Source organism: Sorghum bicolor, chromosome 7, assembly GCF_000003195.3.
Source record: "Sorghum bicolor cultivar BTx623 chromosome 7, Sorghum_bicolor_NCBIv3, whole genome shotgun sequence".
NCBI classification, from domain to species: Eukaryota; Viridiplantae; Streptophyta; class Magnoliopsida; order Poales; family Poaceae; genus Sorghum; species Sorghum bicolor.
In genome coordinates, this window is record NC_012876.2 from 64,327,725 (window position 1) to 64,351,855 (window position 24,131).

The 24,131-nt window shown below is 45.5% G+C and overlaps 2 protein-coding genes across 2 annotated transcripts; one reads left to right on the top strand and one right to left on the bottom strand.

The window, feature by feature from the left end:
• LOC8066994 (protein ENHANCED DOWNY MILDEW 2) lies at positions 2,587–17,265 on the top strand. Its single transcript, XM_002444749.2, has 16 exons — positions 2,587–2,781; positions 4,240–4,377; positions 5,053–5,143; positions 5,249–5,344; positions 5,510–5,757; positions 5,845–5,969; positions 6,305–6,419; positions 7,015–7,153; positions 7,231–7,332; positions 7,949–8,041; positions 9,160–9,201; positions 9,877–9,987; positions 15,444–15,515; positions 15,612–15,730; positions 15,814–15,877; positions 15,968–17,265. The coding sequence occupies exons 2-16, from the start codon at positions 4,295–4,297 to the stop codon at positions 16,910–16,912; spliced, it is 2,445 nt and encodes an 814-aa protein (XP_002444794.2). The 5' UTR covers positions 2,587–2,781; positions 4,240–4,294; the 3' UTR covers positions 16,913–17,265.
• On the bottom strand, positions 17,175–18,641 carry LOC110437061. The gene is made up of 2 exons (XM_021465189.1): positions 17,586–18,641; positions 17,175–17,357 (listed from the first exon to the last, which is right to left on the bottom strand). Exons 1-2 carry the CDS (start codon positions 18,127–18,129, stop codon positions 17,254–17,256), a joined length of 648 nt encoding a protein of 215 aa, XP_021320864.1. The 5' UTR covers positions 18,130–18,641; the 3' UTR covers positions 17,175–17,253.

The window sequence follows — 24,131 nt, forward strand, 5'->3', positions numbered from 1 at the left end:
CGTACGTGTCCAAAAAGCAGGCGGGTGGGAATGTGTGGCCTCCTGGATCCGTCGATGTCGATCGGTTGGTAGCTGGGAGTGGGATAGATGGTGTGGATCGATCATCATGTTTGCATCGCATAGGTTTTGCATAGTATGTTACACCACAAGACAGAACAGAAGCCAAAGCCCCGATAGAGAAACGACCGACTGAAAGCGTTTGCCCGGCCCCGCACGTACTTTGGCGTATGGTATTCCATCGGATCGTCCTTTTCTCAGGAACGGAAGGAATCCACCTGCACGTATGCGAAAGCGCACCGCTGCCATAGTGCCATCGCCCATCGTTATCGCAGTACGTTGCACAGTAAAAAAAATTATGAAAACATAGTTAAATTTGAGTCATTCTTAAAGAAATTTTATTAATAAACTAAACTATGATAAAAAAATAATATTTTAGATAAATTTTTGAATAAGATAAATGGTAAAAATTTAGTGTCAGAAAATCAAACGTCATTGGATCCGAAGTCAATGCCAACTGCCATGTGGATCCGAACGGGATCCGTCGTGGGATGGAGCTGCCCAGTGCCCAAACGGCAAACGCGCATGGACCTGACCTGAGCGTTCGTTTGGCGTTTCTGCCCGACGACGGTGTATGGGATCGGACCGATGATCGTACCTTTCTCCACGTCCGTCCGTCCGGCGGATGCAAAAGCTGCTCGCTGGCACCGGAACGCACACACAGTAAAAACTCGCCGCGGCGCGGTAACTCGACGCACGTCGGGAGCCCGGGAGTGAGTCCAGTCCCAAACGGCGGTCGCTTTGCTTTCCCCGGAGCAGGAGGAGCCGCCCACGCAATCGCCACAAGAGATCGTCAGAGGATGGATCAGATCAGACCATTCAGACAGACGCCGCCGCGCATCAACTCCGTTCCGTCTCCACGCCTCCACCGCTCCACGGTACGGTACCCACGTCCCACGGCGGGCCGGGCCGTCACTCCATGCACCATCCACCAAACACCCACACCCAGACCCTGCACAGGCCACTCCGGCGCGCGCACCCAAAGTCGGCGCTACCACGACTGGGGCCTTGACACCAAAATCCATTTTTTTTAAAAAATTCCTGTTACATTGAATCTTGTGCCACATACTTAAAGCATTAAATATAAATAGTCACAAAAATATTAAATATATATAAAAAATAATTAATAATATAATTTAACTGTAAATTGTGAGACAAATATTTTGAACCTAGTTAGTCTACAATTAAGCACTAATTAATAAATAAAAATAAAAATACTACAATAGCAAAATCTGAAAAGTTTTTGATCTAAATAAACCCTGGTGCCGGGCCCACGGGTCAGTAGCTGCGGTTCAGTTTCTATATGATGCGGCGGTCACGCAGAGGTGGCGGGGAGCATAAATCGAACGTGAATTGCATGCGGGCTGTTTGATTCACCAAATGGGTTTTGCTTGCTCTCTTCATTGGCCATCTATCGAAATAGCTATAGTCACAGCAAAAAAAAAAAAAAAAAAGCTCAAGCAAGCAGGTTCATCATATTGCGTGTCCATGCCCGGTGAAGTGCATGCGGCGGCCGTGTCCAAAAAGCAATGCAACATGCTCTGCAAACTTTTGCTGGCCGGCCGGAAGGATCACGCAAAAGTGGATGAAAATTGTAGCCTCTATCGATTATATAGGTTACGGTGCGAGTGGCCAGACCGCACATGCACGGATGCACCTCAAATAGATGGTCCGCTAGAGAGAAAACCGAGAGAGAAAAAAGAGCACTAGTTCTACCAGAAAAGACGAAAAGTTGTTCACACAAAAGTGTTGCACACTTTGCACTTTGCTTGATATACAGTGGTACCAGTATACAGTAGTTCGTACCAAAAAGAAAGCGCTGAATCGCCCAAGCCGGCGCGCTGGTGCCAGTGCGGCGGTGCCAATGCCATCTGCCATGGGAACCGGACGGGATCCGGCCGTCGCCGGTCGCGGGCGGATCGAGCTCGGCCCAAACGCCCATCGACCTGACCACCTACACCTAAGCGCGCGTTTGGCGTTTCTCCCCGCACCCTGCCCCGGCCCTTTCTGCACAAAGGAAGGAATCCCCGTCCGTCCGGCGGACGCAAAGCTGCTGCCTGCCATCGCCGGGAACCAACGCCACACAGTAAAAACTCGCCGCGGCACTCCCAACCCGAACGGCCGCCGTAACGCCACAGTTTGCTTTCCCCGGAGGAGGGAGGAGGCCAGGCACCGGCGCCCCCGCACCGGACAAAAGATCTCGTGACGCCGCGCATCAACTCCGTCCCGTCTTCGGCGGCACCCATGGCCGCGGCCGGCTACTGCCATGCACCACGCACCCAGCCACCACCCCGACGTCGCATGACAAGTGGGTTCCACAAGCCTCTCCACCTACACGCGCACTCTACTTCCCACTACCTCATCTCACTTCCCTCATGGCCCCGACGACGACGGGGCCCGCGGGTCAGTAACAGCGGCTGACTCTCCACGCTGTGCAGCGGTTACGCGGAGGGAGGTGGTGGGGCCAGCGAGGCGAGAGCATAAATCGGACGTGACCCCTCGCAGGCTTTGGCTTCTGTCACACGCCTACCCTCCCTCCACCTACGCTGCTCATCACAGCGTCTGTGTGGGTGTGTGTACCTTCTCCCTCCTCCTCCCTGGGGGTTTGGTTGGGGTTTTGCTTGCTTGCTCCCAGGAGGAATCAACAGCGACGGACGGCCCCCGCCCCCGCGCCGCGGCGGGTGCTTAGGCGTGCGGGTGCTCGAATCGCGCGGCGCCGCAGAGGTACGCGAGCTCGGCGAGCCCACCGCGCCCGTCTCCGCTTCCTTCGTTAGTTATGGGGGTGGGTTTGGGTTCCGGCGACTCGGAGGCGATCGCCGGCCTGCGGAGGTGCCGCGGCGGCGCCTCCGGGTCCGGGGTTCGCGCGCGCTCCACGGTGCTTCTTCTCGCGAGTGCGAGAGGTTTTGTCCTTTGGCTGGCTTTGGGGGTAGGAATTATTTTCTGTTTTTTTTTCCCGTGATTTTATTTCGCTGCGAGTTTAGGGGTGCTGCGCGATCGGTGGGTTCTAGCGTGGTTGACGCGCTCCGCGGGAGGGATTTGTGGTGAATGCCTGTGCTCTGCGGCGCTTTTGGGCCGTTTTCTCGTGGTTCAGGTGTGGGGTTTCCGCGCGCGCATTGGGATTTGGGAGGAGCTTTTCGGCTGTGCCTTTACAATGGACCTCCGATTTGGTTGGGTCCCTTCCTAGGAAGTAGGAACAACTACTGGCGCCGGGTGTGGGGTGGTTGGTTCGACCGACTTCTAGCGGTTTTGTCTCGGAAATTTCTGTGTTCGCCCTTGATTTTTGCCTGCTGATGTGCTCAATGCTCAGGGTGGCTGGGTAGTACACTAGTTAGGGAGAGCTCGATCGATTGCTGCCTGCGGCACCCGCCGCTCCCCTCGTCGCTGGCTCCGACTTCGCTACCGCATCGGGATTTCGAGCGACCGCAGTGGGCAGCGGCACCGATCCGTGGTCGTCCAGTTCTCTTGCACACCCGCAGTTTTCTAGTAGGTGGGTTTGGGGTCCATGGGTTTAAATTTTTGTTCTCCGGCAATTTCTGAGGAAATGATTGGTCGCTAGGTCGCGGGTATTTAGGGGTGTTTGGGACTCGTCTCTCCAATTTTTCAGCTCCGCGTTTTTTAGCCAAACGGTTTCAGCTCCACGCGTTCGAGAAAAAAGGGTGGAGAAACGGTTTCAGCTCCACGCGTTCGAGGAAAAAGGGTGGAGTTGTGAGAGAGGTGCTCCACAAACTCTGCTCCACAGTGGAGTTTGTGGAGCAGTTCTAAACACCCAAGTGGTACTAACGTCCATGTACACGGAGCTGCATTTATGCCTCAAGTTGCGTACTCGGAGATCTCTTAACTCTGAAGAGTTTGAGCATGCCGGAATGATTTGCTGGTTGGATAACGCCCGTGCCTCGTTTGGATTTTGGTGTAAAAAGCAGTGCAAATTAAGCGCAGATTGTTATGGCTCATTATGGTTTCCGGAACTTCATGCTCGGTAGGCTCCCCTGATTTTGGGTTGTGGGTGTTGTTTAGTGCTGTTGTTGTTTCAGTTTTGGCTTTGGAGTGATTTTACTCAGCACTTATATGATATATTTCACAAATTTATATGCAGTGTTTTCCTGGTGCAAGAATCTGAGTTATCAAAACAATCCTTTACTTTTTGTCAAAAGTGGTGCTAAATGCATATTATTCTTATAACAGGTTTCATAGAAGTAGAGAGATCAAACAAGAATTTGGGTTTGTTAACCCAGAGGATATGGCTGGGCGTGCTTGTGAAGATAGATACGCTAATGCTGATTTAGTTTGTGCTCTGTGTGACAATGGAGGTGAAATTGTAAGGTGCATGTGCACTTTTCCCAGTTTTTTATTCTGCTGTCCATTATGCGTTTCCTACCACCTGCCAGGATACGTGAAATATTCAGAATGCTCCATGACTGATCAATGTAATCTATCTGTTGACATAATGCCTTTTCAGGTGGAAATATATATAGTTACATTAGTTAGTATTATGGGCATGGTAAAAGAGGGCTGAGGGTTGTCAAATTGATTTATTTTCAAAGGGAACATAGTGGTGTCTAGTTTTTTAGTTCTGTTTTAGAGTATCACCATACTCCCATGCAGTTTTTCAAGAGATATATGCAGCGGCCTGGAAATTGCTAGTTGTTTTTCATAACGGATTTCGCCACTCTGTTAGCAATGTCTTTTGAAGTTACTGTATCACATGTGAGCTAACAGAATTGGTGATTCATTGAACAATGCTTGGTTGTGGTTGAAACTACTCGTTTTTGTTGCCTAAAATGCCTGTATTGTTTGTATTTGGTCTCAGTAGGCTCGCATTTTGCCAGTTATGGCCAATATTACTATCTAGTTTGTATCATCTTCTGTACTTTTTGAAGAGAACACGCACAAAATTCTACTTATATGGTTATCTTCTCATCTTAGATAAACACCTTCTAATGCCTTTCCATTCTTTCTGATTTCATGAAATGTACTTTTTTCTGTACTTTCTTGCAGCTGCGAAGGCCGGTGTCTGAGGTCATTTCATGCAACTAATGATTCTGGTGAACAATGTCCAACCTTAGGCTACAGCAGGCAGCAGTTAGATGTATTTGTCATGATCCTTTCACAGTTGAACGAGTTTAACTTTATTGACTTAACATATTCTCCAACCTGTTGTGGAATCCTTTGATGAACTCATGCAAATTTACAGGTGATGAAAGTCTTTAAGTGCAAGAATTGTGAGTATGAAATATATCAATGCTTTGCCTGTGGAAGGCTAGGTTCAGCTAAAACTAATCCTCCAGAGGTTAATCCCTTTCACTAAAAATTATTCATAGAAAATTCATCATATACAAATTGGATGATAACTTTGCCAGTGCAATGAAAAAATATGGTAGAATTATTAATGATCCTTTATGCAGTATCAGATGGTTTTGAAAGTTTTTTGTTTGAAATTCCTTGTTTCTTTTAGGTGTTTCCATGTGCTTCATCAACTTGCGGTCACTTCTATCATGCAAAGTGTGTTGCTCAGTTACTCTTCCCTGAAAACGAGGCCAAATCGACTGAGTATACAGCAAAGATAGCCAGTGGGGCAAAATTTGCATGTCCCCTCCACAAATGTGGCATCTGCAAGTACGGGGAGAACAAAGAGGATAAGGAGCTGCAGTTCGCTGTATGTAGGCGGTGCCCAAAGTCGTACCATAGAAGATGCTTGCCAAGGTATTAAAGACTTATTTGCATTGTTCATTTCCATAGTAGTTTGCATTCCATCTATAGTCATTTCAATATAAGTCTACCTGTCCACAGGGAAATTGTCTTTGAGGAGTTCACTGAGAATGGTCAATGTGTTTTCCAAAGGGCGTGGGATGACCTTCTTCCCAACAATCGAATCTTGATATATTGCTTGTATGATATGTTTCCTGCAGTCAAGTAGCTCCGCTGATTTTATTTTTATCCAACAAAATTCTGAATGGACCTTGTTATTTGGCCAGGAAGCATGAAATTAATCCAGAATATAGAACCCCCACAAGAAATCATATTAAGTTTCCTGAGGACCCTACTGCTCTCAAGAAACCCCTCAATTGTGTCAATGGAATGAACAAAAGGACAGTGAAGATACGACGTCTCGAGGAGCTTCCTTCTGCGCCATTGTCCGATAAGCCCCTCAATTGTGTCAATGGAATAAACAAAAAGACAGTGAAGATACGATGTCTTGAGGAGCTTCCTTCTGCACCATTGTCCAACGTTAAAAGATCTTCTTGCACAGTGAGAAATTCTTCATTAAGAAATTTGATGAATAAAAGAAGGAAAGTGACTATGCCTGAAGAAAAACCTGTGGTTATGACAAAACTCCCTGACATTGACAGAGACACTGAGATGAGGCAAGTCTATATCCCTGTGTTTACCACTATCTGTTTCCTTCTTTCCGACCAATTTGTGCTTCATATGCATTTCTTCTGCTACAAGATAAAGTTTTGATGGTGTGGGCTTTCCCACAAAGAAAATAACAAGAATTTCAGTAAATATAAACTCCAAGAATATCTAGTGTTTATAACATTGTTCACAACTCTTGCTAATTCAGTGTAAACATTGTGCATTGGAGGTTATGAAAAAGTCAATGAATTATGTTTCTTAATGTTAAGGTATTTTACTTCGATAAGATATTTGTGGATTTGTTTACGTTTGTTTCAGTGGAACTTTGGTTATCATTCAAAAGATTAAGGTTCGCTGTGTGCTGTTTTTTCATTTACACTAATGGAAGTGTCATTTACAACAACATTCTCTTAGATCATAACCATCACATTTATTTGGTTTACTTTTATTTCTGTGCCAGTTATCGTATAAAATATTTTGAGTGAATTCAAGCATGGGCATTATGTGTGCAGTGTTTGTTCAATTCATGCTTTCTTTAGTACTGTTGTATCCTTTTATTTCCATGAGCTGCACTGTATGCACTGAGGCTACCCTTCTCTCTAGAATGTATGAGTTTGCACAAAAAGTGGCAGCTGGTATAACAATGGAGGATGTAAAGAAAAAGCTAGTGGTACCATCTACACACACACCAAATCAGAATGCTGATAACATTACACTGGAAAAGGTGGAAGGATCTGTTGAGGTACTTTGCTATGTTTTGAAGAACTGAAGATTGTCCATAGATTTGGTTGGTTTCTTATGTCATTGTTTTCCATGCAGGCGGTTAAAGATGCTCTGCATATGTTAGAAAATGGTGCATCTATAGCAGCTGCCAAATCTATCTGCCCACCTCATATTCTGTTTCAACTTGTAAAGTGGAAGGTACATGCAAATGTGGAACTCTCCTCTTGGTTGTTGTACACAAATTATGTTCTACTACTATTCTTTTACATATTTAGCTTTAGATGGTATGCATATACTATTGTAGTAGTTTGCCAAGTTCTAGCCCTTATTTTTTAGACTAATTGACTTTGTTACCTCCTTGTTATTCCCTCCAGTCACAACTAATTTACGATTTGGACAAGATCTACTCAAATTTTGAAACTCTAACTATCAGAAAATTTTGAAATATTTTAGCTTGGAAACACACTAGAAAAAGTGGGTTTGTCTTGAAAAGTATTTTCATAATTAATCTCATAAACTTATTAACTTTTGTAAATATATTCTAATAGAAATGGTGGTCAGGGTTGCATCTCGAAGGCCATGAGAAGTGAAAAATGTAAACTTTTTTTTGACTAGTGAGAGTATTACTGAAACAAAAGAGATAATAACCCATTTAGAACACCAGATACCTTGGAAAATATTTTTTAATTCTTTGTAGTATTATAAGCAAGGTGCAATGAGTGGCTAAATATGGTGTTTTATGTACTTCAGGTTAATATTCTTTTTGTTGAATTTAAAGTTTGGCATCCATTCTAACATGTTCTATTACCTGCAGAACAAGCTGAATGTATTTCTTGCACCATTTCTTCATGGCATGCGCTACACATCTTATGGGCGCCACTTCACGAAACTGAATAAACTCCAGCTGGTAGGTGCAACCATTAGTCCTTAAAACAAGACATGATTATCTTAACATTGCATTTGCTAATCTTTTCTTCCTGTTCTCTTAGAATCAACGCATCACATTGCCACATGGCAATAGCGTTCTACATAAACAGAGAGACATGCTCTCTTGAGTATGAGGATAATATTGTGAATTTGTAGTCTGTACATAATTGTCATAAAAAACCACTATGTAATACTTTTGATGCGGTTGGACGATAAATAATAAATTAGCATCCATATGCCAAAAGATAATTTGGAACACTTTTTGTTTTTTGAATACATGTAATATGATACCAATGTGGTTAGTTCATGACTTGGGGGTCAAGCCGGTACACAGGATTGTAACCCCAACTATATTCTAGTTGTGATATACTCTAACAAGGAGTATAGGATTTGATAGTTTTGGATTACTATGATATTAAAGCCAATTGCAAAGTTTCTTATGGTTATGTCGAAAAATGGTTGCTATGCTGTAACATCTAGGTAACCAATTCAATGGAGTTGCACATGCGATTGTAAAATTTATTAGGGGCCTTGATACAAATTATGCTGTCTATAAATTTAGACACGTTGAGCCTTGAATGAGTAGAATTAAAAATAATATTATTATAGTTGGATCAAATGCGAAGGGGAAGGTCCTCTAGCCTACTGGGAGCAAATTAAATAGGTCTGGAATAAAAAAAATAGGTTGGGGTTTCCCCTGCTGACTTTGGTCAAAAAAATAGTTGGATCAAATAACCATTATCAATATTACTAACTTGGCATATATACTTGAAATGTACCCTTGTGTCAATGCGTCACTGTTCTGTAGTGGCCCTGGGATGAATTTGGTGTAAGGAATAGGAATCTTCTTAGGCCATCTTATATGGTTCCATTTATATTGGTTATAAACTGAATGCTGTACAACTGGCAACAGATCTATTTCGCAATGTACTATATTATTACAGATTAGCTGTTGGTTTGCAGGCTGGTTTCTTGTCACTTATCTATCTTGGAACGCAATATTATTCTTACAAACTTTGTTATATACGCTAATATTGACCATTTGCTGATTGCATTATCCTTTTGTAATACTAAAGCAACTGCTGTAAATGTGTGCAGATTGTTGATAAGCTACAGTGGTATATTCAAAGTGGTGACACGGTAAAACTTCTGTTTTCGTTTTATTACATTAATTTGGGTGGCCCTTGTTTGGTTATGATATAACATTGTGCTCTTATGAAAGTGCATAAGCTATGTGCTGCATTCTGAATATATGGTCTTTCACATTTTCTGTTCTCATGAATTTGTGCAATACATTTTGCTGTTCATTGATTAAGGAAGATCTCTGAGAAGAAAAGGCTGTTGTACGATATACATGATATATTCTATCCATAACAAACTTAAACACCTTGTTGATGTCTCTGGTAATCTGGTTAAAAATCGAGTATATAGATAAAAATTGGTTGGACAATAGCAGTATTTATAAGAACGAAATATTATAAAAAGTGTCAGTTCTTCATTTTACCAGAGATCGAAAAATTTTGTACCTTAGTTCAGTTTATTGTCCACAGCATATAACTTTGTATGCCATATATGTATGTTAATTCACCATGCTTCTGTTTCATTGCAAATATCATAGCATGTATACCTATTCATTGAATGTCTTGCTTCAGTTCATCTTCAGCATAATGATTTTGATGCTCGTGTAGACATTAAGTCACTCGGATTTCTATCCTCGTGTTTTTTCTCGTGTTAAGCAGAACTGACCATAATAGATGATCAACTGATGCCACTTATTATGAGCCTTATCGTGTCATTTATTCTTATTCTTTACAGGTGGTTGATTTTTGCTGTGGTTCAAATGACTTTAGCTTGTTACTGAAGGAAACATTGGAATCTTCTGGGAAAAATTGCTTCTACAAAAATTATGATCTCATTCAACCAAAGGTGGTATACATGTTAAATCTGCATTGGCTAGTGTCGTTTGTTTGCGTTTTTAATATTTAGTAACTGTAGTTAATAAGCCCTGCTTCCTAAGCATTTCTTAGATAACTGTGCTAGTTAATTTCTGTCATTAAAGACCTTGGGTAGCCCAAGAGTTGTGCGGATACCCAGGCAGCTATTCTATCTAGTTAAAGCTCTAGTGAGCTGTTTGTAATCAATGCAATATCTGTCTTTCTCTATATATATGAAGGAGACGCCTGGGGTTAGTTGCCTCAAGGCTAATCAAAATCTGTGTTACCTCTAACATTTGGTACCAGAGCTAGGTTAGACACCAGAGAGCCACGAGGCCAACTCCTCACCTCCTCCACCCATGTCGACCTCTGCTGAGCGCGTTGCCAGGCTCAAGGCCGCGCGTTTGAAGGCTGCAGAGGAAGCAGCAGCGCTGGCGGTCCAGGCAGCACAGCAGGCGGCGGCTGCCGCAGAGGCGGCAGCAAGGACGGCGCAGGAGCTGCGGGCCGAAATTGCTGCTGAGAAGGGAGAAGAAGAGGAGGAAGAGGAAGAGGACTTGAGGAGCCAGAGGACTCCATCGCGGGACAGGCGCCGTTCGCAGTCACCACTGCGTAACAGAAGGCGTCGTGGCGGCGGCCGCTATGAATCACCGCAAGGCAGGGTGGTTTACCGCGACTCCGGCAGCGGCACATCATGGCCAATGCTGGACAAGACAAATTACTATGAGTGGAGCCAGACGATGAAGCTCAGGATGCAGGCGCGCGATCTCTGGGAAGCTGTCGAAGGAGGCCCAGTGCAGTACCGCGACGACAGGCGAGCCTTGGAGGTGATTGTCGCGTCTGTGCCCAAGGAGTTGGGGCTCCCGCTCCTTGACAAGGCGACAGCAAAAGAGGCATGGGATGCCATCGCTGCGACTCGAATCGGTGTGGACAGGGTCCGCCGAGCGACGTTGCAGCGGCTGCGTCGGGAGTGGGAGAACATGGATGTCAAGCCTGGCGAGCCGGTGGAGGATTTTGCCCTGCGGCTGTCAACTCTGCACCAGCAGCTTGTTCTTCATGGTGACAGGGACATCGACGAGAAGCGTGTTGTGGAGAAGTTTCTACGCACGGTGCCTGCCAAATACGCGCAGATTGTCGTCGCCATCGAGCAGTTCCTCGATTTCGAGGCGCTCTCGCTTGAGGAGGTGACAGGAAGGCTCAAGGCGGTGGATGAACGTGAAGCGCAAGCTGTGACAGAGCCGGTGTCCATCAACGGCAAGCTGCTGTACACCGAGGAGCAGTGGCGTGCGCGTTTGAAGAAGGAGAAGCAAGGCGCAGAAGAAGCTGGCGGTTCTGGTTTCAAGAACCAGCATGGCGGTGGCGGCAGACGCGGCCGTGGTGGCGGACGCGGACGAGGCAGAGGTGCTGGCCGTGGTGGCGGACGTGGTGAAGGCAAAGGCGCTGGCCGTGTTGGCCCCAACACCTGCCTCAACTGCAACCAGGAAGGCCACTGGGCACGTGAGTGTCCCCAGCCGCGCCGTGAAGATGCAGAGCGCGGCGGTGGAGGGGGAAACCGTGCTGGCCGCGGTGGTGGCAACCGTGGTGGAGGTCGTGGCGGCGGAAATCAGGCTGGGCAGCGTGGTGGGAACCAAGGAAGGCATGAGGCGCGCGCCCAGTACGCTGAGTGCGATGAAGATGGTGCTCTGTTTCTGGCACATGGCTTCATCAGCCTGGAACAGAGCACGCCGGCGCACAGCTACACGGCACAGCACGTCGAGCTCTCTGAGCCACGCGCTCGCGCCTACCTCGGCGTGGACGAAGAAGAGGTGGACAGCGGCTGGTATCTGGACTCCGGCGCGACACATCACATGACCGGGCGCCAAGAGCTCTTTGCTGATCTGAACACTGGCGTTCGAGGAACGGTCCGGTTCGGGGATGCGTCGAAGGTTGAGATCAAGGGCGTCGGGTCTATTGTTTTCCAAGCCAAGACCGGTGAGCAGAGGGTTCTTCATGGCGTCTATTTCATTCCGGCGCTGAAGAACTCTATCATAAGTCTGGGACAGCTTGATGAAGGAGGGTCCAAGGTTGAGATTGATGATGGCGTGCTTCGCATCTGGGACAAGAGTCGCCGTCTGCTCGCCAAGGTACGCAGAGGGAAGAATAGGTTGTATATTCTGCATCTTGAGGCTGCACAACCTGTCTGTCTCGCGGCACGCAAGGATGAAGAGGCGTGGCAGTGGCATGAGCGTTTCGGCCATCTGCACTTCGATGCACTCCGGCGACTCAGCAAGGAGGAGATGGCACGCGGGATGCCGGTGGTCGACCATGTTGAGCAGGTGTGTGACACCTGCGTTACCACCAAGCAGAGGCGGCGTTCCTTTCCGGCTGCAGCAGCATACCGTGCCCAGAATCAGCTTGAGCTGGTGCATGGTGACCTGTGCGGTCCGGTCACGCCAGCGACACCGGCGGGCAACCGCTATATCTTGCTGCTTGTCGATGACGCCACCCGCTTTATGTGGGCTGTGCTGCTGCCATCCAAGGACGCAGCAGCAGAAGCAATCAAGAAGGTTAAGGTGGCAGCAGAGGTGGAAAGCGGGCGCAAGTTGAAGGTCCTGCGCACCGACAATGGCGGCGAATTCACCGTCGCAGAATTTACTGCATACTGCGCTGATGAAGGTATTAAACGGCATTTCAGTGCCCCTTATTCACCGCAACAGAACGGTGTTGTTGAGCGCAGGAACCAAACAGTGGTGGCCATGGCACGAGCTCTGCTCAAGCAACGCCAGATGCCCTCTCGGTTTTGGGGGGAGGCTGTGATGACGGCTGTACACATCCTGAATCGATCCCCGACGAAGGCGCTGAAGAATGTCACTCCTTATGAAGCATGGCACGGTCGGGCACCAACAGTCGGCCACCTCAAGGTCTTTGGCTGTGTGGCTTATACCCGGCGGCTTACTCAGCTTCGCAAGCTCGATGACCGCGGAGAGGCTGGCGTGTTTATCGGCTATGCGGAAGGGGCCAAGGCATACCGTATCTATGATCCAGTGTCCCAGCGCGTGCGTGTCAGCCGTGATGTGGTGTTCGACGAAGGCCGCGGCTGGGACTGGGCATCACCAGCAGTAGGCACACCAGAAGCAGCGGGCAGTGAGTTTTCTGTTGAATTCCCATGGGCGGAGGAACTCCCTGAAGCAGGAAGTTCAGCGTCGCCTTTACTATCTCCTCCGCCACATCCTGCATCGCCTGGTTTCTCTCCGGTGGATGCAGGAGAGCCTGCAGCAGAAGCAGAGGAGCCCGCAGCGGAGGCAGAGGTGCCTGCGTCACCCAGAACACCTACACCAGCTCCAGCAAGTCCTCAGGTTGAGCATGTGACCCCCCTGGAAGATGATGATGAAAGGGTGGATGCCTACCATGACGATGAAGAACTCCGCTATCGGAAGATTCATGACATTATTGGTAATCAGCCAACCCCTCCGCCAGCGCAGCGGCTGTTTGCAGAACTGAATCTCACCCATTCTGGTGAGCCTACAAGCTATGAAGAAGCCAAAGATGATCCAGATTGGCAAGCAGCGATGAAGGAGGAGCTGAGATCAGTAGAGCGGAATGGGACTTGGGAACTTGTTTCTCCCCGTCCTGGTCACCGTCCCATTTCACTAAAATGGGTGTTTAAGCTGAAGAAGGATGAACATGGAGCTGTAATTAGGCACAAGGCAAGACTTGTGGCCCGTGGTTTTGTGCAGCAGGAAGGAGTTGACTATGAAGATGCTTTTGCACCGGTTGCAAGGATGGAATCAGTGCGTGTTTTGCTTGCCTTAGCAGCACAAGAGGGATGGGCAGTACATCACATGGATGTGAAGTCTGCATTTTTGAATGGAGAACTCCAGGAGGAGGTTTATGTTACACAGCCTCCAGGTTTTGCTGTAACAGGAGAAGAGAAGAAAGTGTACAGGCTGCACAAGGCCCTGTATGGCCTGAGACAGGCTCCTCGGGCATGGAATGCCAAGCTTGACTTGACTCTCAAGCAGATGGGTTTTGAGCAGAATATGTATGAAGCTGCTATGTACAGGAAGGGATCAGGTGAGTCCCTACTGGTAATTGGAGTCTATGTTGATGATTTGATCATCACAGGAGTCAATCAGCAGAAGATTGAAGCCTTCAAGGCAAAGATGAAGCAAACTTTTGAAATGAGTGATTTGGGTCTTCTGTCCTTCTATCTGGGAGTTGAGGTGAGACAATCAGAGGGGAGCATCACTCTGAAGCAAACCCATTATGCTAAGAAGATACTTGAGATTGGTGGTATGGCAGGTTGTAATCCAGCCACCACACCCATGGAAGAAAGGCTGAAGTTAAGCAAGGAAAGCACAGCAAAAGAAGTGAACCCAACTCAGTACAGAAGACTGGTTGGCAGCTTGAGATACCTAGTGCACACAAGACCAGATTTGGCCTTTGCAGTAGGGTATGTTAGCAGATTTCTGGAGAAGCCAACAACTGAACATCTTCAGGCTGTGAAGAGGATCTTAAGATACCTGGCTGGTACTCTAGATCATGGGCTCTGCTACACTAGATCAACAGGCAAAGCAAGGTTTGTGGGTTACAGTGATTCAGATTTGGCTGGAAATGTTGATTCAAGCAAAAGCACAACTGGATGTTTGTTCTTCCTTGGAACCAGCCTGGTCAGCTGGCAGTCTGTCAAACAGAGAGTTGTTGCTCTGTCTAGCTGTGAGGCTGAATATGTGGCGATGACAACAGCTGCAACCCAAGCTTTGTGGCTGTCAAGACTGTTTGCAGATTTGTTGGGAAGAAAAGTTGAAGTGGTGGAACTCAGAGTAGACAATAAGTCTGCTCTGGCTTTGGCAAAGAATCCTGTTTTCCATGACAGGAGCAAGCATATTAGAATCAAGCATCATTTCATCAGAGATTGTGTGGAAGATGGTAGCATCAAGACAGAGTTCATTCCCACTGCAGATCAGCTCGCTGATATACTGACTAAAGCTTTGGGCAAAACCAAGCTGGAAGAGATGAGGAGCAGGATTGGGATCAAGGAGATCAAGATTAATTGAAGCAGGTCTTAGGGGGAGAAATGTAGTTAATAAGCCCTGCTTCCTAAGCATTTCTTAGATAACTGTGCTAGTTAATTTCTGTCATTAAAGACCTTGGGTAGCCCAAGAGTTGTGCGGGTACCCAGGCAGCTATTCTATCTAGTTAAAGCTCTAGTGAGCTGTTTGTAATCAATGCAATATCTGTCTTTCTCTATATATATGAAGGAGACGCCTGGGGTTAGTTGCCTCAAGGCTAATCAAAATCTGTGTTACCTCTAACAGTAACGCCAGCTATGAAGTTGTTTAAGTTTCGATTATGCTACATACTAGAGACCGCCTGAAATCACACCTGATGTCTTCTGCCACTTCATTTTAAATCTATTGTTGAAGTGTTCTGCCACAGCTGACATGCAGAACATCATCTTCAATTTTGTAGAATGATTTCAATTTTGAGAGACGAGACTGGATGACTGTTCAACCAGATGAATTGCCCACAGGATGCAGACTGGTACGATCATAGGAGCTTTACAAGTTGAATTGCTCTCATCCCATTGGAGACATAATGTCTCAGTTATTTAAGTTGATCAACTACTGTTATTCACAGGTCATGGGGTTGAATCCTCCCTTTGGGTTTAAAGCCTCTCTTGCGAACCAGTTCATCAACAAAGCCCTCACTTTCAAGCCAAAGCTTATAATACTCATTGTTCCCAAAGAAACTGAAAGGTTTCCCTTCTCCCTATCTTTCTGCATGTTTTGTTTTCTTTATAAAAGATATCTAATACCATTCCATTCTTGATGTTGGATAGATTGGACAAGAAATACCCACCATATGAGCTAATATGGCAGGACTCAGATCAGCTTTCGGGAAAGGTACTTCTGGACAGTAGTTTCTTGTGTACATCATATCCTCAGAATGTTGCTATGTTCTTTACTGACATTTTCTGTATGGAAACTACGCAGTCATTCTATCTACCTGGATCTCTGGGTGTTGACAACAAGGTGATGGAGCAATGGAATATGTCACCTCCTCCGCTTTCTCTGTGGAGCCGTAGTGATTGGGCTAAGAGGCACTCAGACATTGCCAAATCAATGAGGCACATCCCCAATGAAATTGCGTCCTCTGGTGATTTGCAAAGGGACATGGCTGCATCTGTACCTACCACAGAGCATGTGGAGATAGATGATGCAGAGGTCGCAGGCATACCTCCCTGTTTCCTGGATCAGCTGATGTCTGACACGTTCCATGACCCAACAACCTCTCCAGGGGACTGCTGGAATGATACCAATGGCAGATTGCGGCAACCATGCAACTATGAAACTGCAGGACCAGGAAGAAACGATCCAACCTATGATCATACAGACACGTGCTCTGATATGAGCATTTCATTGTCAGAGAGTGATTTTCAGAGAAAAGATCATGCTTTGTCAATGCCAGAGCATGGAGGCACCAACTCTGAAGCCTCGGATGCTGTTGGAAGTGCATCGGCAGAGAAACCAACTGTTGATGCTGATTACGATGAGGTAACGTCAGCTTCTGGTCCGAATCATTTTCCGGGGGTTGCATCAGGGGCAGGCAGAGTTCAATATTGGATGATGGAAGACTCACCACTCCTGGAGGACGGAGAGCTGAGCGATGCACCACCAGTGGACAGGCCTGCAGCGGACACGAAGGAACACATGCCAGCAGCAGCAACACCCAGAGCTGCCTCCTGGTGTGGGCAGCCAGACCACTCGCCCCCTGTGCCCAGGCATAATGCCAGAACTCTGCCACCAAGAAACACCTTCCCCGGACTGCGCTTGCGGCAAGGATGCAACACCTCTCGTCAGTTCCTGCCCCAAGGCACGGGCCATCAGGCCGTCCATCAAGGGCCATCAAATGCTTGGATTGAGGATGAAGACTATTAGGCCTAGATTACCAAGGGGGAAAAAAATCCCTCTTCTGCTTGTGAAATGACCTGCCCATGACATCGTTGCTGTGTAGAGTAGGGGATAGCTGCTAATGTGCCTCGCGTTGTCTTCACAGGTGTGAGCTAGTTTATTCTACGGCCGGCTTTGGAGTATGCTGAGGTTATGCTAACGTTGGTAGAGTTGGTTTCGGAGTCTGAGGATCATTTCCTTTCGTTAATTGTTATTACTACATTCATGCCCTTATGCTTGAGCCTGTAACTTTTTCTGACGAAACATCTTGCCATGGTCCGCGGACTTGATTGGCTTTGAGCCTGAGACAGCAAAGATGAGAAAATGAATTATTCAGGACAGATCTTTCGTTGCCTGCGTACCTTGCTGGATGATTTGGTTTCCTGTTGCAACTTGCATTCTGAATATTTTCTTCGTCTATGTATGCCATCGCCTGCTAGCAGAGCACGGTACATGTTTAGGCATTTCTGGTGTGTTTGAAACTTTTTTTTTTCAGTGGGAACATGCATGTCTTTTGTTCAAAGGACAGTTCAAATATCCATGAATTTCATTAATGTTTTACAGACAGATCCGAAAACGACGTTTCGAGTAAGAACTGGATAGTAGTGCCTGCCATTCATTTCAAGTATTCAACATATGGCTAAAAAAGCAATTTGCTTACATTGCAATCCGTGCTGTTGGTCATTGTGTTTGTGCATCTCCAGACTCCACAGGCTGGCCACTGGTTGCCACTCCGAGAAGGGAGCTGGATGCCACAGCCACCACCACGGGGGACGGACGGACGCGTGCGCCGGAATAGAAGCTGCCGCGGCTCGGTGGGCGGGCGCCATGCCGTCGCCATCGGTGGAAGAGCCGGGGCCGCTGTCGTGGGACTCGGTCCCGGGAACGCCCGACCGGCGGCTCCGGCCGCGGAGACCCGCACGTGCGGTGCGGCGACGATCGGCGGTGCTCTGGCTGGGGCTGGCTGTGCCGGCCGAAATGACCACCAAGCCCCCGGGGTGGGTGCATGGGGCCGCGGCTGCACGTGACGTGAGGTCGCGGTGGCCGCAGAGGCCGGCCGGCCGGACGGACGGACACGGAGTGGCGTGTGGCCCCCGGAGCTGGGAGGTCAAAGCGGCCGTGGGCCGTGGGCCCGTGGCCGTAGGCGGCCTGTCACCTGAGCCGCGCGTGGTGCGGTGCATGGTGGGCCAGGCCCTGCTAGCCATGCCGTGGGCTTTGCCGGTTCTGGATTCCCATTTTTCCTCTGTGGAGGTCTGAAATGCTTATGGCCCTTTTTCGCATTTATTTTCGAGAGGTAAAGGAATAGAGCAGACGTAGATTTAATTCTTTTTTTGCTATTAATTACAGCGCTCACACACTTTACCCTAGACTGGTTTTGGGATCGATGGATTCATCATATCATATACACATTGAGTTTCCAACAGTCCCATATGAAGTTTCTTTGCTCTCCCATGAAAACACTTTACGGTACCTCCCACACGACCGGTTTTATCCTTTGGAGTTGTCACGATTCACAAAGACTGCCATGATCTTCTATATGTGGTTAGCAGTGTTTACCCTTGTAGCCAAAGCAAGGGTCACATCTTGAGAGCACCCTAGAGAATCCATACCATTTTATTTGGCAAAATGTATCTCTGTAAATGTTCAGTGTCATCGTTATGTGATTGTGAATGAAACAGGAGGCAAAAGTGTGAAAAAAGGTCTGGAAGTCTTTGAATTGGGTGCATGACTAGTCCCATCGATCACATAACTGTGGCATGACCGCATGATCAGAAGCGCAGAACTGCAGTGTAAAACCTGAAGAAAGTTGGTGTTTTCATAGAAAAATAATGCCTCGTTTTACACACGTTCTTCTTCTACCAAATTACTGCCTGATTCCACATGCAAGGTAGATGTCTTAGGCCTTGTTTAGTTCAAAAAAGTTTGTAAAATTTTTCAGATTTTCCGTCACATCGAATATTGCGGCACATGCATAATATAAAAATAATAATTAATTACACACTTTGTCTGTAATTTACGAGACGAATCTTTTGAACCTAGTTAGTCCATGATTGAATAATATTTGTTAAATACAAATAAAAGTGCTACAGTGCTCATTTTACTAAAAATTTTGGAACTAAACAAGGCCAGTCAACAGCACATGCCTACTGTTCCTTGAAAACGCTTTTCCCGAACAGAGATTTGAAGGGCAAATAAAACAAAACAAGTCACCAATAATGCTAATCGGAAGTTGCTAAGCCTAACGGCAGAAGAGAACCTCATGACTTCTTTCCCACCTTTCACTGTTTAGGGAAGTCGGAAGAGTGCAAGCATGTGGGTGAGAAAAAGAGGCCCATTTTTTCACTTTTGGACCACTATACTGTCTCTTTGATCAACAAACCAAAGCGTTAGAGCTCGTTCGTTCTTTGGTTAGTTACTTGTGTGAACAATCTTCTTCCTTTATCTCACTTTATGAGCTTAGATCTTCTGCATCTGGACTTTATTTAATTACTATTGCTATGCGCTGGTGGAAGAATGTAAACATGCAAGTTTAATCCTACACAAATACTTAGGTTTGAGAGTTTGTCTTTTAGCCCAGATAGATTAATCCTACACAAATACACAATTACATTACTGTTGAACCATGCATGCAGATTCTAACAAAGTACTCCCCCTGTCCTATAGTATAGTGCATCTTGGTAATTTTAAGACGTATTAAGAGAATGTAAAAGACACATATAACCTCATTTTATTTCCTAATCAGGTGCTATCATCAACATGATTAATGGTGATTGGATGATAATTGAAAAGTATTTAATGTAAAATTGGTTTTTATCCTCTAAAATGCATTATTTTTTAGAACAAGTTTTGAATGCTAGAATACATTTATTACAGGATGGAGGGAGTAACAATATTTCTTAAACTACATATAAAATGAGCACATAAATAATAACTTTCCTATAATCAAGACTTTAATATAGCCTTTGCAGTGGCTAGGAAAGAACAAAAAAAACTTATACCAATAATTAGTTGCTAGACACTATAGCCGAGGCTTTGTGCTTTGTAATTGTAGCATGTTAGAATCAAAAAATTAAAACACACTATGAAACCTACCTCTATTTGTCTCTCTAGAAACAACTGCAAAAATGTCTCTCTATTCCTACCAAAAATATAATTATACCACGCAAAATACAATTGCTTCTAAACAAAAAAACGTCTTCTAGTGGCTCTACCGTTTGGTTGGCGTTCAACTTTTTTGGCAGCAGAAATACTTTTCAGAAATTGAACCAAACGCAACCTAAACATGTGCACTTACTTCTTCTCTATTTTATTGTAGGTGGCTTCTCAAAGGAAAAAAGATATGGTTATAAAAGAAGAAAAAAGAAAAAAAATGTGCACAAGAGATAGGCGCGGCACATGTATGCAGGTACAGAAGATCCTGGTGTGAGCTCTTGCTAGGTTGTGTGTGTTTAAAAACCTCTAGTATTATAATCTACCGCACTGGCCTCTAGTCATCTAGTCTAGTCTAGTCTAGTGCAAACAAACCTTCCCCTCTCTATCCCTCTCCCTCTCCCTCTCAAACACACGCGCTTTCTTGGTGCCTTCTGAGCCAGCAGCAGCTACTCCTCACCGGCCGCCGGGACATGACGAACAAGGACGAGGAGGACGCCGCCAATGCCACCGTCTCCAGCGGAGACGACGTGCCGTCTCTTCTCCAGCCACGACGACGACGTTCCTCGCTCCCCGTCGGCCCGGAGAGGCCGTCGCCGCCGCCGCAGCTCCGGTGACCCCTAGCTGCTTCTCCTTTCTCGCCTTCTGAGTCGTCGTTCTTCTTCGGAGCAAAGCCATACACATGGAGCGAGCTCGCCGTCGTCGTGCAGACCCAGCGGCTCATCAACGGATTGAGGAGAGCCCTGGCGAAGAAGGAGCCGTGCGTGTCCTGGTGATGCGTGCGGATTTGGCATGCGGGAAAGCCAGGCATTTTTTTCTCAATTCAGACTCGTTTTCGCTTTCCTACCCTCGGTGATTGTTGCTAGCTGCTGCTGCTGCTGCTTTTGTTGTTGGTTTACCCTTTTTCTTTTCTTTTCTTTTTTTCTTCTTTTCTTGGTCCGATCTCCAACTATTTGTAGTTTTGCCAATTACAATTCTACTAAGAATATCGGTTCTCGGAGATCGAAATGGTCATGTGGATTCTGCTCTCTCTCTATATATATGTCTATGTATGTATATAAAGCTAGCTACCATTATTTAGCAATATGCGCAACTTGACCAAGTGCAACTGCAGCCTACAGCTCAACTCTGATATCTCTCTCTCTGCATATATATTCTGTTTCTCAGATGATGCAATAATGTCCTTGAGTGATGATTAGCTTCTGAAACTGAAACCATGAATCCTGCCTTTTCCCCCTCCTCTGTCTACTCTTTCTTGTTTGTTTGTTTGTGTTTCAGCTGTGTATATATAGTGCAATGCAGTTACTGTTCACTGCAACTACTGTGCATGTAAGTATAACAATGTACAATAATCCCTGATAGATTCTCCATCCATTTTTCGGCGCTAAGCACAGCAGTGCTCAGTAGATTTCTGCAGCGTTCGGAACTTGAATACTTGATACTACGTCTTGCCCATCCCTGCAGGAATCATGCATTGCATTGAGCTTGAGCACACATTATGTGCAAGTACTCCTTCCTTTTTGTCTTTTAGGTGCCTTTTGCGTGCAGTGTTGAGAGACTCCCCTGAATTCTTGTCCCAACATCGCAATCTTCTGCGAGCGAAAACCGAAAAAAGATGGAAAGGGGAAATGCAGCAGAGTGGAAAAGGATTCCAAACACTAATCTTGCCAGCAGCAAGAAGGGAGAAGCCGGCCTCAATGGCGGATCCAATTTGTGTTGTGATCCCCTCATGGCCTCATGGATCCATGGAGAAGACAAGCCAGACTGATTGGCGAAGGGAGAGGTCATTATTAGAGGCAGGCAGCCTGATTGGCGACGGATTTCCCAGGCAACTTATACAGGCAGAGGTAGGTCTCTGATTCTGACCAGGCAAAAATTTTCAGGGGTCCCAACAATGCAAAGATAACATTCAGGCAGTGATTGGCGAAACCAAACGGGCCCTTTTGTGTTGTGTTGCAGGATGAGGATGGGCATAGCTTCGTTCTATGATTGAGCCGTGATTGGTGATGGGAAATTTTTTTCTTTATAGAATTATTCATGTAGCTTATATATATATATATGAGGTCATTTTAGCCATATTCCTCTGGTTTGTTTTGGAATGTGCTGATGCCTGATGCATGGTGTACAGCTATACACACATCTAGACATATTTGTGCCCTTAACAACCACATAATAATGTGCATGTATGTAGACTATTCTTATGTTGTATCACATCACATCCCTGTCAATGTTCTCAATGACAGGTTGACACCAGCAGTGTTCATATAGTTCCCTTTTCCTGTTGCTACATCACACAGTACAGTACATGTAAGTAGGGCCTTGTTTAGTTCACTCTGAAAACCAAAAAGTTTTCAAGATTCCCGGCACATCGAATCTTGTGGCACATGCATGAAACATTAAATATAGACGAAAACAAAAAACTAATTACACAGTTTAGCTGTAAATCACGAGACGAATCTTTTGATCCTAGTTAGTCCATGATTGGATAATATTTGTCACAAACAAACGAAAGTGATACAGTATTGAAAAGTTTTCACTTTTCGGAACTAAACAAGACCTATGCTCTTTTTTGACCAGTCAGGTGATCAGGTCACTTCCCTTACCTTACTTACAATTAAGAACTTCCCTGTTCTGTCACTGAACTTTTTGTTATACGAAAAGCTTATTAATATGTTTTGTTTGTTTGGCTGATAAACCGTGACAGAGAGTACTGATTTGTTGTGAGAGAAAAACATTGTTGAGTGGTTGGCAGATTTAATTGATAACCTCAAGCTTGTGAAATGTTGCTACTACACTAGGCCCTGCTTCTAAATCCCCAAGTATGAGCTCCTCAACAAGGGTCATGGGTTTTGTCCGGTTGTTCAACAAATGCAGGAACTATAGAATGTGCTTCTGAAACACTTTTTATTCAGGGGAAGGAAAAATAGATAACAGCTTAGATCAAATTCATATTTTGAGCCCAGGAAATTAAAAAAAAATCGAAGCCTCTTGAAGACTACAAGGTTGGAAGTACTCTCCCCGTTCCACAAAGGATATAATTCTAGATCAGGTTTAAGTCAAACTATCTTAACTTTAACTAAATTTATAAAAAAAATATTATCAACATTTATATTTTCAAATACATATACCTTTTTAATAGTGAATCTAACTATACATATTTAGTATGTTAAAATGCTAGCACTTTTCTATGTGAATTTAATCAAATTTAGCCAAGTTTTAACTGAATAGTATCGTTCTAAATCGTTTAGCTGATCAGCCATAACAGAAAATATTGTTCGCTGATTTATTATAAGAGAATATTGTTAAATAGCTAGTACGGCTCTCTTCTACCCTCGGGCGCACTCCTCCGACCAAGTTAGTCAAGAGAAGAGTATACAAAAGTGGAAGAAGACCCCCCGTAACAGTAGCATACTGTGCAGCACGAAACGTGGATCGGCATTAACTAGTAATTAAGGGCGTCGCCGTCTCGATCGCCTTTGTTTAATCGACTATAGGATGCATACCTGCGTTGTTCTTGAGCTGCCGGTTTTGACTTTAGGGATCTGATGCTACTGACAGTGCCGCAGGAAACTGGCGTCCTACCCTAGCCTCCTAGGGGCTGATGAGACCCCTCGCCCTCTCATCTGATACCTTGCTTCTTCGATAGAGTTTACACTAATGTTTTTAGGCCGGGATAGGTACTAGTTTACTTTAACCCCTCAACGTGTTTCTTTCGTTTGCAATTCTGTCTTTCAGAACCAATTGGTTTTTCTCTTCCTCTTCCTCACTCCTTACTTGATTAAGGCCTTATTTAGTTCACCCAAAAAACCAAAAACTTTTTAAAATTCTCCATCACATCGAATCTTACGGCACATGCATAAAACATTAGATATAGTTAAAAAAATAAAAACTAATTATACAGTTTGTCTGTAAATAAGCCTAGATAGTCTATAATTGGACAATATTTACCATAAACAAATTAAAGTGCTACAATGGCCGAAAATTTTTCATTTCACCGACTATTGCATTTGTGCAGATTTTGACAGTCCTGCCCCATATTTTCCCTATATTTTAGTGT